Raw genomic sequence first — 17,944 nt, forward strand, 5'->3', positions numbered from 1 at the left:
AAGGAAGTCCGCATTTTTCTGATAGAGAATCAAATCTTGGAATACGAGCAGCAGGATTAGCAGTAGCACCACGATTATATCTGCTTTGTTAAGTTGCTTCCTGGACGCAAGAACACAATTGACTCCTTTCTGCTCGTGTCTTGGCTGTTGCACGTAGTGCTCTATACGCATTGCAGCACTGACCAGATGGCTCTGGTTGATCACCTCTGGTATAAACATTGCACACAGCTCCTGTCCTCTGTTCCTCGGGTGCACCACATGTTAGAGCTTCACCCGGCTCCACCAGCATACGAGCCGCCACCACCACCAATACCACTGCTAAGTATGCAACCTTTGCCATTATTCTTTTCAAATATGTAAAGATGTTGAGGATGATGTTAGAGATAGACCATGCAAGTATTTATAGGATGATTAGCGAAAATCGGACTTGATAAATTAGGTTTAACTAACGGTTAGGATGTCAAATTTGGCTTTATCACATTACAAGTAGATTACTATTTCATGCATGTTTAACTGATTTAACATGCCTCTGGGAGCTATACGTTAAATGAATTAGGCAAAGTAGAAGAAATTGATGGGATTTAATCTTAAACTTATAACTTGTTTTATTGCTTTAGTTGTTTTGTTTAAATAAATAGTTGTACGTTTGTCATTGTCAGCAAAGACTAGGTCTAACTCAGGAGCGAGTTGTTAGGAGGTGATGCAGTTGGTTAGAAGTAGTGGAGCTTGAATAGGAGTGGCACCTATTTTATAGCCACTATCTTTCCCTCCGTCAGTAGTTTTGCTTATATATACGTTCAGGATATACACTGAATGTATGGCCTTGTAATTCAGTTCTTTCATTTTTACTAATACAAAAAATCAGAGTGCTTTGCTCATATCTGTTGGTTTACGTTTCATTTACACCGGTAAACACACACATGTCTTTTGACGTGCAAAACCAATGTTAATTAAGTTAAGCTGAGGCCCAGAGATCTTCAGGATCAAAGCCTGGTTCTTTATGCCAAAATATATGTCGAGGTTGATGACTATGGAGGCATCAAAAGTCAAGGAAGGAACAGTGAGTATAAACTATTTGATATAGTCAAAATCCAACTACACGGTGTGGTCAATGAAGATGCAGGTCTTCATGGAAGCTCAGGGAGTTTGGGAGGCTGTGGAGCCTAGTGACCTGAAGGTGGATGTAACAACACGGATGGATAAAATGGCGCTGGCAACAATTTATCCATCTCTCCTCTCCCCTCCCACCTCATCAAGTCACCTCTTCATCCATGGCGGCCATGATAATCAAGTCAAAGCAATGCCTCCGTCTCCCCTCCCACCTCATCTCTCCTCTCTCAACACTCACCTCTTCAGCCCTACAAACTCTCGAAGAACCCGAATTAATCAAACCCATCCTCCATCTCACCCCATCCGAAACCCTAATTTGACCGACTCCACTCCCTAATTAAAACCCACCACCGAAACAACCCCAACCCCACCTCCAATCTCTCTCTCCCCACTCTCTCCTTCGATCTCTCCCAAATCTCTCCCATCTCTCTCTCTCCCAACGTCATTCGCCATGTCATCCACAAATGCGGGTCCCCCCGCCACGGTATCCCCTTTGCCCAGACTCTCGCGTTCTTTGATTGGGCTAATAAGTTAGTTAAATGTAGTGATGCTTATAATGATATGATTGACCTTTGTGGAAAAGTGCGCGCATTTGATGTGGCGTGGGGTTTGATTGATGATATGAAGGAGAATGGAATTGAGGTGTCGAATTCGACGTTTTCGGTTTTGATTAGGCGGTATGTGAGGGCGGGGTTGGCTAGTGAGGCGATTCTTGCGTTTAATAGAATGGGGGAGTATGGGTGTGTGGCGGATAAGATTGCGTTTACTAATGTTGTTTCGGTTCTTTGTAAGAAGAGGAGGGCGGTTGAGACTCAGGAGTTTTTTGATGGGTTGAAGGGGAAGTTTGAGGCGGATGTTGTGGTGTATACTAGTTTGGTTAATGGGTGGTGCAGGGCGGAGAATATTTCAGAGGCGGAAAGGGTGTTTAGTGAGATGAAGGAGGTTGGGATTCAGCCGAATGTTTATACTTATAGTATTGTTATTGATGCGTTGTGTCGGTGTGGGCAGATTACGCGAGCTCATGATGTGTTTGCGGAGATGATTGATGTGGGATGTCAGCCGAATTCTATTACATTTAATAATTTGATGCGGGTGCATGTCAAGGCTGGACGGACAGAGAAGGTTTTGCAGGTGTATAATCAGATGAGGAAGCTATCTTGTGCTGCCGATACTATTACTTATAATTATCTTATAGAGAGTCATTGTAGGGATGAGAATCGGGATGAGGCTGTTAAGGTTATCAATACAATGGTCAGAAAAGGGTGTGAGGCAAATGCTTCTACATTTAACCCGATATTTAGGTGTATTTTGAAAGCAGGGGATGTTAATTCTGCTCACAGGTTGTTTGCGAGGATGAAAGAGATAAAGTGTAAGCCTAATACAGTGACATACAATATACTGATGAGGATGTTTGCTGATTCTAAGTCTGCTGACATGGTTATCAAGCTTAAAGAAGAGATGGACGAGGGTGAGATTGAGCCTCATGTGAATACTTACAGGATTCTGATATCCCTATATTGTGGGATGGGACACTGGAATAATGCTTACAAGTTTTTCAGAGAAATGATAGAAGAAAAATGCTTGAAGCCTAGTGAGGCAGTGTATGAAATGGTTTTGCAGCAGCTGAGAAAAGCAGGACAGATAAAGAAACATGAAGAATTGGTAGAGAAAATGGTTATTAGAGGTTTTGTGGCTCGGCCTTTATAATTTTTTCACATTGTTGTTTCATTTTTACTGCAATATTTACATTGTAACTTTGCAGTTTCAGTTTCATTCTCTTTGTTGTCTTAATGAGCTTAAGTTTATACACCAGCAAATTTTTGGGATCATTACTGAAGTTGCCACAATTGTTTTTGGATTTTTGAGTTACTTGAGCTTGTATATTCGTAAATAAAGCAAGCAAACCTGTCAATTATGCCATGAGCCGTTTATAACTTGTGGGCTCAATTTAACAATTAATACCCCAAATTTATTTGACTTGTTTACAATCTAAATCTATAATCTTAATTCTATTATACGAGAAAAAGAGTGTTAGGTTGAGCAAATTCATTCAGTATATAATGAAACTTCTGTCCTTGTTTTTACCCTTTTTGTCTACCCTCCAGATATGCATGGGCGCCTATTTCAAATTTTATCACAAAAACTGCCGGTTACCTTGTATATCTACACATAAACCCCCGCCTTTCTGATATTGCAGGTAATTGGCTTGGGTTGCTCCAATCGCAAAATCTTTATGTATCTGCTTCTTATGCTTTACATATTTAATATGATCGAATCAACATACAGAACCCATGTAATACTGTATTGTCATGCTCTTCATTTTCATTTTTTTTGGTAGTATTGTAAGTGGTTATATTCTTTAGATATATATTAATGTGATTGTTTGATTAGGTTGGTAGGTAATGTATTGTTTCTGGAAATTATTTGGTAAAATTGAGTGTTACCCAATGATTGGTATTGAATAGAGAGTTGTTTGTAATGCTGTGATGGAATGACTGAACCTGGGTGGTTTTTAGTTTGAAGCTAATGATTCTTAGTTTCTTTGTTGATCCTTTAATTTTTTTATCCTAATGATTTCTAGGCACAGACATTTCGTGTCACTAATTGGTTTACTGCGCGAAGGGGATAATGAAATGGTCCTGGCTTATTTGATCACTGTATATTGTGTTGGAATTGCAAGGGGGCATCTTGTACAAAATTTAATATCACTTCATATTTTTATTGGTGCAGTAAGATGGATGCCTTATCTGCACATTACTAAAGCTAATAACACTTTTTATTCACAGGGATGTCAAGCCTATGTACTAATCTGTTGGATGATAACTGTGCTGCCATCACTCGGCCTTCAGGCTTAAGGTAACAGATTTCATATACTATCTATACATACAATTATTATATTTAGCAACTGTTGTCCCATAACTGAGTAATATGTTCTGAATTTATTAATAAAACTGATAACTTGTGTACCCTTTGTCCTAAATATAGTGCATGTTCAAGAATCATCAAGAACACAAGTAATGTGTATAGATAAATCCCAAATGTGTTTGTCTTTGTTCTGGAATAAATTAGAGTAATTGTATTTCATATACTCCTTGTCATCATATTGTTGTTTATAAAATATTGGCGGCCAGTGTATGTTTTTTCCCAAATTAGTTCATGCTCAAACCCCATAAAAAACTTTCTAAAGAATTTAGTGTCTGCACATTTGAATCACACAAATATTTATACAAATAAAATTATTTTAATCTCCTCTTTATAACTGAGTGGTTTATTTGCTTTAATATTTGCTTTAGAACATGTTTTATTGTACAACGTAGAGGGAATTATATTTAATTGTATTTTGCACCCCCCCCCCCTCCCCCCAAAAAACCCCACTATTAGGCTAAATTATCTCCAACTGCTTATACAGACTATCTTAAATTTAATTGTCATGTCGTATGTACTAAGCTGCTTATAAATATAGTAGTGAAAACATGGACTTGACTTGACAAGGAAGGAGCTCAGTTAGTTGAAAATCAGTATTGGTATTAAGGTACTATGTAGACATAAGCCATATGTGAAATCATACTGTTGTGAGAAGGGGGAGGGGGGCTGGTTATAATCTACTTATTATCATGTATACAAGGGGATGACTCTAGAATGTTCAAAGCTCTACCCTTTGATCTTTCAACTACATGTAACTTAAGTCCATGTCCTTACAAGTTACAAGTCCATGACTTTTGGCTCGTCAAGTTTATGTAACCTACATCTTGTATACACATAAATAGGGATGAAGATTGAGCTTGTATAACACACAAGAGAAAAATATTACAACTTCACTACTCTTATATGCTATCTGAACTAGTATAGTATATTTGTTCTAACATGCTATCAGCACCATAACCATAGTGTTAATATAAAAGTACACATTGTATTTGTTATTGCATGGAAAGAAAGCTATCGTAAGGTTGTGACTTGGAAGCTTGTGACACTGTTCCTCTGCTATTACGTAAGTACAATACTATCGTAACATGCTACTATTGTAACATGTTTTTGCTCCTTCTTTTATCTTGTTTGTTTTCCTTAGTTTGTTAATTCAGAGTTAAATCATTGTGTGTTTATACTAATTGCATCATGATTTGTTTCTGTCCTAATGAAAATCAACTTCATGTCAGTCCTATTAGTACATGCATAAGCAGAGTTATTATTTGGTACCCAATTGGTTTCGAGTAAACAAAAATGGGAATATGTGGTTTGTTTGTTTGTTTTTCCGTCATCTCATAAATAAAATTTAATATATATGTTATACCATCTGCATGCATGCTTTAGGTTATTAAAATTCAAGTAGAATGAATCTGGATACTAGAAGTCTAGAACTGGCTATCAGACTTTTAGTTAAGCCACTTATAGGATTTTTTTTTAAAACCTAAAATATCTAGGTTTGATAAATGGTCAAGTCATATAATTATTATCAAATATATACAATATTATATGTAAACAAAAGATATATCTAGTTTGTCAAAGGTCAAATTAAATAATTATTAACAAATATAAACAATATTTAATGTAAAAAAAGATATATCTTGTTTGTCACTACGTGTGTCATTAGGCTAGCAACCATTCTCTGTAACCACAAAATCACAAAGTATTGAATCCCAAACTAAAATAAGTAAAAAAAAAACTTAATTTAATTTCTATTGCAATCTCGCATTTAGAGAATAAAAACTCTATTTCCGAATAATCAAAGGGTCTATTCAAATATAATAGTAATTTCTTGATTTTATTTTCAATGGAGTTAAAATATTTCAAAGAATTAAAAACAAGGAATATTATTTTTGTATCATCTCATTTGTGATTTTTGTTATTTCAAATTAGAACAATGTATTCAAAGAAAACATTAATAATTATGTAAAATATAGAAATTAAATATTATTTCTCTTATTAAAATAGATTGATATTATTTAGTAAGAAAATAATGAACTTGGTTATTATAAACAATCAAGAATGTTGGAGCTTGGCTAAGGTTCGACACTTTAAAAGAATTGTAGAATTTGATTCTTGTCTTAAAGTTTATTTAGCATTCATTTGATTACTCAAAATATAAATTCAACAATTATCATAAAAGATGATGAATATATGATAATATTAATTCTAGCACATTATTATAAGATGTGTCATTGGTCTATTAATCTTAAAAAGGGTCAAAATTCTTTACTAAATCTCTATATACATTATCAAAGCCAGAGAACTTGTGTTATTAATATTAGAAACTGGGGTTTTGTAATTCATGGAGAGTGTCTGTAAAGTGTAGTTGATCATTTTTTTTATAGAAGAGAAAGGGTGTCCAGATTATTATCTTGACAAGCCTGCTTGATATATATAAGTAGTAGAAGATAATTGATCGAGTTGGCTAATATATCCTTTTTTCGCTAGGTCTAAATGGTCATGATGCTCTCTTTATTAGCAATTCAAGGCTAGCATGTTTGATGCAATGAAATATATTTTATTGGTGTCTCTGTGAAAGCAGATACAATGAGCATATATACAGTAAAGTTTTAAACTGATCGTATTGCAGTTGACGCCCAGTATTTTAGTTGATGAGGAAAACAATATTATTGTAATTCTCAATGGAGTAGCCAAAAGAATATGTTTGGTATCATTGTTTGCAACAAAAATAATTATACAACATTGAACCCAAACAAAAATAAGCAAAAAAATGAACTTAATTCAGTTACATTGTAATTTTGCATCTAGAATATTAAAATTTTATTTCGTAGATATAATTTGCAAACTAGCTGAAATTCTTATTTTTATTGAAAATGAAAACATAACAATAATAAAGATATTCATTTCAGTCTATACTTAAGAGATATAAATCTCTCAAAAGACAACAAAATCACAAAGAAGGCTTGAATAAATGGAAACATAGTTAATTTAGCATCTTGAATTTATAATACTCAAAGAAAAGGTGTCTCAATGAATAAAGAAATTCTATAAATTACTACATCTAGAACCACATAACTTACAATTGTCATTGTCCGCACAGTTCCATAATATATGTCGCCGTTCCATTTGCACACCATGGCGTTGAAAATGCTAGGTAATGAGATAGGGAAAAACAAGCCCTTGAAATAAAAATCAATCTTAAAAGTCTATTCGGACCTTCCAAATACAAATAGATAAGATCCACTTGTGCAAACCTGCCAAATCCTTGAAGAACATTGACACAAACATTGTTCAACATGAAGAAGCCAATTAACGAGTTTATTAACTCCACTTCGGGTGGAACATTGAGTGACATCAATGTCGGGACAAATTGCCTCTGTTGGGTATATTTCTTAACCCACGAGATCGTCCACGACGCTTGGATTGAGAAAGTCCTCTGCGTTACCCACTACAATATTAGTATTTGACATATTTGATGGATGCGAATGAAGTTGGAAAGTAATTTGGCAGCAACAGATTAAAAGAAAAATGGACATATATAAACATAGATACAGGGGAGGGTGTTTACATGATGTCTTGAGCCTCAGATTTTAAAATTTTAATTATTTATTATATATTTAATTTTAATATAATATTTTAATTGCTCTATTTAATGGGAATATGAAAGAAAAATAAAATTTGTTTAACTCATAAAGTGATGCTTAAAAATAAAATATTTACATATTTAAAAAATTATTTTAAATAAAATGTGTAAATTGTTAGATAATACATTTATGAGTACAATAATACATATCATATTTACATATCATCTAGCAATTTACACATATTTTATATTAAATAGTTTTAAAAGTATGTAAATATTATATTATATTTGCATGATTTGAGAGAGAGTTGAGAAAGCATACACTTGGGAACTATTTTGACATTGTTATTCCAAGTTAATGTGTTTCCTCCAAGATTTAAGATCTTGAGACTCTCTATGTCAAATAAACTTGAAGGGATTTCTCCAGAAAGCCTATTATTTTCCAAGAGAAGTGTTTCCAACCTGATCAAGTTACTTATTGATGGAGGTATTAAACCACTGAAACTGTTTTCGCTCATGTATAATCTTTCCAATCCCTTCAAATACCCTATTGAATCTGGAATACGCCCCAATAATTTGTTGTGATTGATAGAAAAGTGTTGCGACTTTGTCAGATTTCCAATCTGCACAGGAACATATCCATCAAGCACATTCTCTTCCAACTTTCGAGTCCTCAAATTTCCAAGCTTGCCAACTACACTACTTAAACCACCCTTCAGTGAATTATAAGATAAATCAAGAAATTGCAGATTCTTTAACTGGAAAACTTGTGCTGGAATTGTGCCATTAAAATCATTCAAACTCATGTCAAGGTGAACTAGTTTCGTGAGATTAGCCAATCCTTTGCCCGAAATTTCCCCTACTATAAAGTTATAAGAGATATTAAGAAGCGATAAAGATGTGATGCTATAAATGGGGTCTAAGATATTTGGATTGATATTATAGTGTTGTAGTGGAGTATAAATATTGCTAAGGTTTAGAGCTACTATGCTACGTGAATAGGAACCGCAAACAACTCTATTCCATGCACAGCTATCAGAAGTGGAGTCCCAAGACCCCAAGTCCAAAAGTGATGGGTCTGAGGTGTTGTAGGCATCGACAAAGGAGGACTTGAAGCGGAGAAGGGACTGTTTTTGATGGGTTGGACAAGGTGAGCATAGCATGAGCCTGAAAATAAAAGACAAGACTACTTTGCTCAGGCTTCCCTTACTCTCCATGGTTGTGTTTCTTTTGCTAGTTTTTGTGAAGCAGAGTTGCTTAATAGAGTAAAGTACATGTCTACTGTGGAGCCTTCTGAATTAATACCGTTTGAAATGTTACCGGCTCCAAGTCTGGGACCAATATTAAAATGTTTATATGAACAGATTAATGGCCATTAAGTGGTTGCAAGACAATTTTCAAGTAGGACATTGAAGTATTATTGATCATTTATTGATTTCAAGACTAATCTACATGAACCAGAGAAAAGTTGAATAAGACATTGTCTGATTGTGTGTCCTTCCGTAACACAAGTTGCTATTATTCCGATGACTTTTCTTTTCCTTCTCTTATGGTCATCGATTAGATTTTTTTCCCGATTTTTCTGGGGTGTGACCATGGGCACACAATAAAATAGCTATTTAACTAGGTGACAGATTTTTATGGGCTCCAATCTCATTAATAATGATGATCCTGTTTGTACAAAAATCTCCACCAATAAAATCTGCCACCTAACTAGAAAGAGCAGTTTTTTGACAGGATAGTCATCGATTAGTTATTTATAGAATTTTCATGTAATTTCATGTGATAAACCGTAAAGTGTAATTTTGATTAGGTGTGGAAAAAATGGCATGGTTCAAGTTCAAGTTTTTTTTTTGACATGGTTCAAGTTGATTAGCTAAGTATGTCAGCAAAGTGAGTTGAAGAAAAGTGAAGAAGCTTAATAGTTACTGTAGTAGATAGTTTTCCTCGGGTTTACATTTTTAGCGCTCCCCTTCATCGACAGTTGTTTATAAATCTTGGTAGACTTGTAGATTCTTTGGGATCAGGATTGAAAATTCTTTGTTCAAATAATGTATCAGTCATGTTCTAGAAATATTATACATATATACTCCTAATTAGATTGACAATTTAAACACTATTCCAGGTGGTACTAATATACAAGTATTATATATCCAATCCTGTGTTTTTAATAAAAATTATAGTATGAAATGTTTTTCATGTAGCAAGCTTCAAATTTAAGCTACTTTCGCATAACAATCGCGTTACGCGTACTCCTAATCCTAATTTTCACTTAATAGTGAGTAGATTCAAGACTGATAGATGCTGTATTCTGGTCGAGTTTTTAGAAAGGTCGCCCTGGCGGGATTGGATTTTACCACTTAGCTTGTTGCTACTCACATCTAGTACTGATAATTAATTTAGCTTCTGAAATGATTGTGGAATTGTACCAGAGATATTCTTGTTAGAAAGGTCCAATATCTCTATACTTTCTAGATCTCCAAAACTTTGGGGTATATATCCTGAGAGTTCATGAGTAGCTTCAGTCCATTGAGATTTCGGAATGAATCTGGGACATCACCTGAAAACTTATCGTTCGACAAGTCTAGGAAAGTATAAATATGTCGATTATGACTTGAGAGACCTTGCATAGCATTCTTCCAATACACTATTAAATCATTACAGCTATAAATAAGAATACTATAGGCTTAGTGAGGTTCCTGGGCAGGCTTCCAGAGAACTTATTTTTCCCTGGTGCAAGAATACTATAAATAAGAAGCCGAAATCAATAATAATTACAGCTAGAACCTGAAGTTTCTAAATCGAGCTTTAAGGTAAAAAGGAACACTGCTCAGCTCACTACATTATACAAGTTTCATTCAAAGTTGCAAAAAGTAAAAGTGAAAGCTGCATCTTCTGACTTCAAGCTCCATTCAGAATATGAAGATACTCCCCTTCTTTTCGTATGATATCTTATACATATATGGTCTGATCTTAGAGAAACTATAAGTCTACAAAGATTTATAAACAAATGTTGATGGACAGCGCTTCGAATGTAACCAAACTATTGGCGATTAAAACTATTTACTAACTGTTAAGCTTCTTCCCCAACTCTCCAACTCATTTTGATGACATACTTACCTACTCAACTTGAACCGTGTCATTTTTGTCACTACGTGTGGCATTAGGCTAGCAACCACTCTCTGTAACCACAAATTAAATCACAAAGTATTGAATCCCAAACTAAAGTAAGTAAAAAAAACTTAATTTAATTCCATTGCAATCTTGCATTTAGGGCTCATTTGTTTAGTTCTGAATGGAGCTTAATGATATTCAACTGACCGATTCTTCTTATTCAGATTGTTTGGGCTTTCTTCAAAATTGACTGATCCAATCTCACAATTGCTTAACCGGTCATTTACAAAATCCTGCATGACTCATTCATACACGGTACACCATGACTCATTCATACACGGTACACTTGCAGGCTGCAGATGCCCACTCACTTCAAGAATCACACCCATCTTAAAAAAATTTGTGATAAATTTATCATTAATACGTACATATAATCATTATATATTTTTCAATAATTCGGCTTTTTCGAACTTATATAATTATTCAAATAATTTTATTAAATGACTAACTAAATGAAAGAATTTGAAAAATTAATTCTTTATGTTTTTATTTATTATAAAATATCATAATGACATCATGCACAGTGCACATCAAAATTGTCACATAATCTAATATATCGTACAAAATAAAAAAAATGTCATTCAGATATCATGAAAAAAATATCAAATGATATTATTGGTTTGGATTTAGATTTTTGATTGATTCATATAATTCAGATATATTAATAATTCAGATGAAAATCATTCAGATTTGCCAAATGACCCCTTAGAGAATAAAAACTTTATTTCCGAATAATCAAAGGGTCTAATCAAATATAATTGTAACTTCTTGATTCTATTTTCAATGTAGTTAAAATATTTCAAAGAATTAAAAATAAGGAATATCATTTTTGTATCATCTCATTTGTAATTTTTGTTTTTTCAAATTAGCACAATGTATTCAAAGTAAACATTAATAATTATATAAAATATAGAAATTAAATATTATTTATCTTATTAACATAGATTGATATTATTTAGTAATAAAATAATGAACTTGGTTATTATAAACAATCAAGAATGTTGGAGCTTGGCCAAGGTTCGGCACTTTAAAAGAATTGTAGAATTTGATTCTCGTCTTAAAGTTTATTAGCATTCACTTGAATATGCAAAATATAAATTCAACAATTATCATAAAAGATGATGAATATATGCTAATATTAATTCTAGCACATTATTATAAGATGTATTTCATCGGTCTATTAATCTTAAAAAGGGTCAAAATTCTTTACTAAATATCTATATACATTATCAAAGCCAGAGAACTTGTGTTCTTAATATTAGAAATTGGGGTTTTGTAATTCATGGAGAGTGTCTGTAAAGTGTAGTTGATCATTTTTTTTGTAGAAGAGAAAGAGTGTCCAGATTATTCATCTTGACAAGCGTGCTTGATATATATAAGTAGTAGAAGATAATGGATCGAGTTGACTAATATATCCTTTTTTCGCTAGGTCTAAATGGTCACGATGCTCTCTTTATTAGCAATTCAAGGTTAGCATGTTTGATGCAATGAAATATATTATATTGGTGTCTCTGTGAAAGTAGATACAATGAGCATATATACAATAAAGTTTTAAACTGATCGTATTGTAGTTGACACCCAGGATTTTAGTTGATGAGGAAAACAATATTATTGTAATTCTGAATGGAGTAGCCAGAAGAATATGTTTGGTATCATTGTTTGCAACAACAATAATTATATATAACATTGAACCCAAACTAAAATAAGCAAAATAATGAACTTAATTCAATTACATTGTAATTTTGCATCTAGAATATTAAAATTTTATTTCGTAGATATAATTTGCAAACAAGCTGAAATTCTTATTTTTATTGAAAATGAAAACATAACAATAATAAAGATATTCATTTCAGTCTATACTTAAGAGATATAAATCTCTCAAAAGACAACAAAATCACAAGAAAGGCTTGAATAATGGAAACATAGTTAATTTAGCATAATAGCATCTTAAATTTATAATACTCAAAGAAAAGGTGTCTCAATGAATAAAAGATTTCTATAAATTACTACATCTAGAACAACATAACTTACAATTGTCATTGTCCGAGAAATTTTTCAGATCTTAAATCTATTCGGACCTTCCGAATACAAATAGATAAGATCCACTTTTGCAAACCTGCCAAATCCTTGATGAACATTGAGACAAACATTGTTCAACATGGAGAAGCCAATTAACCAGTTTATTAACTCCACTTCGGGTGGAACATTATATATTTATTTTTAAAAAAACTTGAAAAAAAGTTTGACGTTTAAACTTTTATTCAAAAAAAGAAACTCCACTTCGGGTGGAACATCTATGTATATCATAATTCCCGAACGATGCCACGTCAAGAAATCCACGTAATTCATAAATGCCACATCATAAAGCCACATATTTTAATTATGCCACATATGCAGTGCCATCTAATCAACTGATTCATATATGTCAAGTTTTGGACAGTCCCACAAATTATGCATGCAATCTTGCTTTTATTGTCTTAACTATCAAGTCAGCATTGATTCAAAATCAATGCTAATCATCATTATTTCTAAATTCAAAATCAAATCATTCTTTTTAATATGATATTATTTGGCTACTGGATAGGTTGTACTTTGTTTCATCAAATCAAATTTTTTAAGGATGATATGGTAGTTTCACAGGCTCTTGGATCAACCCATCAAGCTTCCGATTCGACCCAGCATCTTCCTTATTCAAATTAACACTACGATGAAACATTTCGGATCTTCAAGAAACCCGACCCGAGTATCGTTGGATCTGAGAGCACATTCAAATCATATCACGATCATCATGGTATCAAGATCAGAATTTCAAAATAGCATTAATCATGCATCCTTGAATCGTGCCACTGATCACGACATCAGTTCAGATTTAATCTTTGCTACTTATTTGCATATGATATTCTTATCAGATCAAAGCAGATAATTTGAATTTCACATTCGAAACCATTATTTCTTCCACGCCTCTAATCGTGACGGGTATGTTTTCTTGCTTAGCTTTCGAACTGATTTGTGTCCTCGGTCGGATTTTGCTGCAGTACTACTGATCTTGGCTTTTTTACACATTCATTTCTCTATCTACAGACTTTGCTTTACGCTTATTTACTGTATTGTATAATAGAATTCTACTTATCTTGCACAAATCGCGTTGATCCGTGTATGCATCAGGTAGTATCCGTCAAAGTCCTCTGGCGACGATACTTCGACAAGGGATGACATCTCGAAGTCAAAAAGAGAATAATACCATTGGTCGTGAAATAGAATTGCACTATTTCCAGTTTAATTTACAATATTTGCTCCATTGTGTATATTTGTTCATTTTATTATTGTTGAACGGTTTCTGAAGTTTGTTGTTTGAACGCTGCCGGTATCATAATCAGTACATGATTTTGTATTTAACGTGTTTGATAGTTTGCTACAGAGAAAAGCTGAGAGATCCGTCCTCACAATTTCTATTGATTTCATGTTCCAGGAATTTGAGAAAAGGTTCGAACACTTTTGTGCAAATGAAAGATTTGTGTTGTGATATAGAACTTAGGGATTATTTTTTGAACATAATTTTTAACTCTTCGTGTCGAGGTTTGTGTTTTGCAAAAAGTAATCTTAGTGTTTTGTCTTTTAATTCTTCTGGATTTAATTTATTTTAATTTTGTTATAGTTTGTCATGTATGATTTCTGATTTATGGTGAGTATGATTAGATAAATCATAAAATGTTTGTTAGAATGCCTAAACTAACTTGTTTGTTCTTTGTGTTGTTTGATTCATTTAATATATTTTTTATTCATAACAAGTTAATCTCTTCAAACTCTATTTGTGTTTCAGATTAATGTTAAAAGAAATGAATGAAGATCTTAGAGCGAAATCGGTTCAAGACTTCAAGTATTACAAGATAATTTCATAATTGATTTCCGCACTAGAGTAAAGTTTCCATACGCATTAATTTTCAAGATACAATACTCTCGGTCTTGATTTCTATAAAGTCTTGGACGTGATTGTATTGTTGTTAACGTCTTCATGCAGAATCATTTGTGTGATATACAACAATTTGTAATAAGTTTGTGTCTGTTATTTAATAGGTATTCTCATGTGGGGCGCTCATTTGATTCACCTGATATTGGATTAATGCAGCCACTGAGTGAAAGTTTGGAAATCTAGAGAGGCTTTTATAAAAGTATACGACCTTCACATATGGGATTGTGCCTTAACATTGGTGTATGTTCTCTATTTTGTATTTCTCTTTCAGTTTTTGAGTTTTTTTTATGTTGTATAGATGATAAGATAATTTTTAATTAATTTTTTACATTATTTTTGCATAATTTCCTTTCATATTGATAGTGATTATGGTGCATATATGTCCTCTAATGCATTTATTGAGCCACTTTTTGTTATTAAGTTTTCCTTGCTGCTACTGAATAGAGATGATTCGTCCAGGCCACTATCGGATGCTCATCGTGTGAAGATTTATATTCACTTTTCCTCAACATCTGCTTATTGATCTAGACTTTTTGTTTACATCTTATTGTGTGTCATTGTTGTTTGACAAGAACCACCGAAAATGAATATGACGCAATTTTCGTCCAGATACATGAATTTAGTCTGCTATAACTCATATGTAAATAGGGAAAAGTAGTTAAAATATTGATTTACAATAATTTTTGCATTAATCCTTTTTTTTATAATATGTAGTTGTTTCCATATTCACTATATTCAATTTTCAAATCTATGCTTTTTGTTATAATTTCAAATTAATGGAGTCCTTTTTCACTCCACAATTTTAGCTCTTGATAAGGAAGTTTTTATATATTTGATTTTAAAATATTATGATACATGGATCTAAACTGTTATAGTTCATATGCAAATAGGGAAGTCAGACTTTATTTAATTTCCACTGATTTTGACATTAATTACTAAAAGGGAAAATTAATTTAAAGGTCCCTGAACTATTGGTGTTTTATTGTCTGGGTCCCTGAAATAAAGATTCCAATATTCGGGTCACTTATGTTTTCAGTTTTCTTGTTTGGGTCCTTCCGTTAACTGAGATTCTAACGGACGTTAGAATCTCGATGACGTGGCAGAATTATTGACACGTGTGTATGAATTTTATTTTAAAGGTCCCTGAACTATTAGTAATTTTCTTGTTTGAGTCTTTTCATTGATTTAAAATTTATAATGTATTAAGATACTAACATTTAATCGACTTAGAAGGTATTCAATCTTTAGTGCAACTTAAGTTTTTTAATTCGTAATTTTTTATTTCGTGTATATATATATATATATATATATATATATATATATTAATTAAATAATTAATTAACTAATAAAAATTAATATATTTATTGTGTAAATTAAACATTAATATATTTATCGTGTTATATTAATAAATATGTTAATGTTTATTTTAGTGTGTTATATTAATGTTTTAACTCTTGTTTCTATGTATCTTAATTTATTGTGTATTAGTTTTTTTTATCACATAATAAATGACATGTCAAACAGACTTACCAAGAACATTGTCATAACAAACGCAAATGTTCTTTTAAAAAAACGCAAAGGTTATAGTCATATTGTAAAAAAAAATCTCACAAGAAATTGTCAAAAAATCTAATAACAAATCAGTTTTGAATTTATTTAACTTAAAAAGTTTTGTTACAATTCAATATTAATTTGTTAAATAACTATCAATATTAATTTTACAAGAATTCCAATTAGTGTTACACATAATATTATCTATTAGACGTCTTAAATAATTATGAATTAAAAAATTTAAGTTGTACTAAAGATTGAATACCTTCTGAGCCAATTAAATGTTAATATCTTAAAACATAAGTATAAATTATAAATCAATGAAAGGACTCAAGTGAGAAAATTACTAATAGTTCAAGGACCTTTAAAATAAAATTCATATACAAGTGTCAACAATTATGCCACGTCATCAAGATTCTAACGTCCGTTAGAATCTCAGTTAACAGAAGGACTCAAACAAGAAAATTGAAAACGTAAGTGACCCGGATATTGGAATCTTTATTTCAGGGACCCAGACAATAAAACACCAATAGTTCAGGGACCTTTAAATTAATTTTCCCATTACTAAAATACCTTTGTATTTAATTTTTGTGTTTCCGAGTTCATTATATACAATTTTAAATCTATTCCAAACATAAATTTTTATTCCAAACATAAATATTATTGTTATATTAAATATTTGGTTATATTAATTATACTAATGAAAAATCTATTCCGTTATAAAATCAATACAGAATCTATTCTATTATAGATATTTATCACGCATATCTTCTTATTATCAATTTTCAATATAAGCAATAATTGTAGCATATAATTTTTGTAATGTAACTAAATTATGATATGTATTCATTTATAGATTTTTAAGCACTCTAGAAATTTTTTATATGATATTGCATTAAAACTTCAAAAAATTGAAGACGTTTAACTCTTAAACTACTAATTGTCTTGTCTTAAAATATTTAAAAATAAAACATAGTTAAAATATTTTCATAAGATTATATAAAAAAGAAAAGGTATTAATACACCATTAAATATGTCATACTTTGAAAAATTATGATTTAACTATTGTTTTTTGTTAAATTTATTTCATTAAGAATATATAGATTTATCAAATGGATAATCCATTAAAATGGATTATGCATTTAAAATTAAAATTTATTTAAAATATTTTCAAATAATAATTTTCTTATCTTAGATTAATTTAATTTATTTCACATCTACATGTATATATACGTACATTTTTCTATTTTTGACTGTAATTATTAACTTCTTACTCTTTCGAATTAAATATGAAAAGACTTTCTAAAGACACTAGAAGATTTTTTGTATGATATTACTTTAAAAATTAAAGTATACCATGTAAATTTAAATATAGTGTATCCCTTAAATTTAGGAAACATTTAGATTGAATTAAGTATAGGTTATCCGTTGCAAATTTTAAATTTTAATGCGGTATGAAATCTCAGTATATAAATTATAATCCGTGATTCAAATTTATTGATTTAACATCTTATTCATTTATGTAACATATATAATTAACAATGATATAATTAGTTTACTTCGTTAGTTTACTTCGTCATTAAAGACGTCTTTGTTTTATTTAACTATTAATCAAATGAAGTGTAAAGATG

The 17,944-nt window shown here is 31.6% G+C and overlaps 2 protein-coding genes across 2 annotated transcripts; one reads left to right on the top strand and one right to left on the bottom strand.

The window, feature by feature from the left end:
* Positions 1 to 824: 824 nt before the first annotated feature.
* Positions 825 to 2,939, top strand: LOC108201446 (pentatricopeptide repeat-containing protein At1g20300, mitochondrial-like). Its single transcript, XM_064083932.1, has one exon. It carries the CDS (start codon positions 1,672 to 1,674, stop codon positions 2,815 to 2,817), a length of 1,146 nt encoding a protein of 381 aa, XP_063940002.1. The 5' UTR covers positions 825 to 1,671; the 3' UTR covers positions 2,818 to 2,939.
* Positions 2,940 to 7,833: 4,894 nt separating this feature from the next.
* On the bottom strand, positions 7,834 to 8,835 carry LOC108202718 (receptor-like protein 46). The gene is made up of 2 exons (XM_064085374.1): positions 7,941 to 8,835; positions 7,834 to 7,844 (listed from the first exon to the last, which is right to left on the bottom strand). The coding sequence occupies exons 1-2, from the start codon at positions 8,833 to 8,835 to the stop codon at positions 7,834 to 7,836; spliced, it is 906 nt and encodes a 301-aa protein (XP_063941444.1).
* Between the last annotated feature and the right edge of the window lie 9,109 nt (positions 8,836 to 17,944).

This window comes from Daucus carota, chromosome 9 (genome assembly GCF_001625215.2).
Source record: "Daucus carota subsp. sativus chromosome 9, DH1 v3.0, whole genome shotgun sequence".
NCBI lineage: Eukaryota > Viridiplantae > Streptophyta > Magnoliopsida > Apiales > Apiaceae > Daucus > Daucus carota.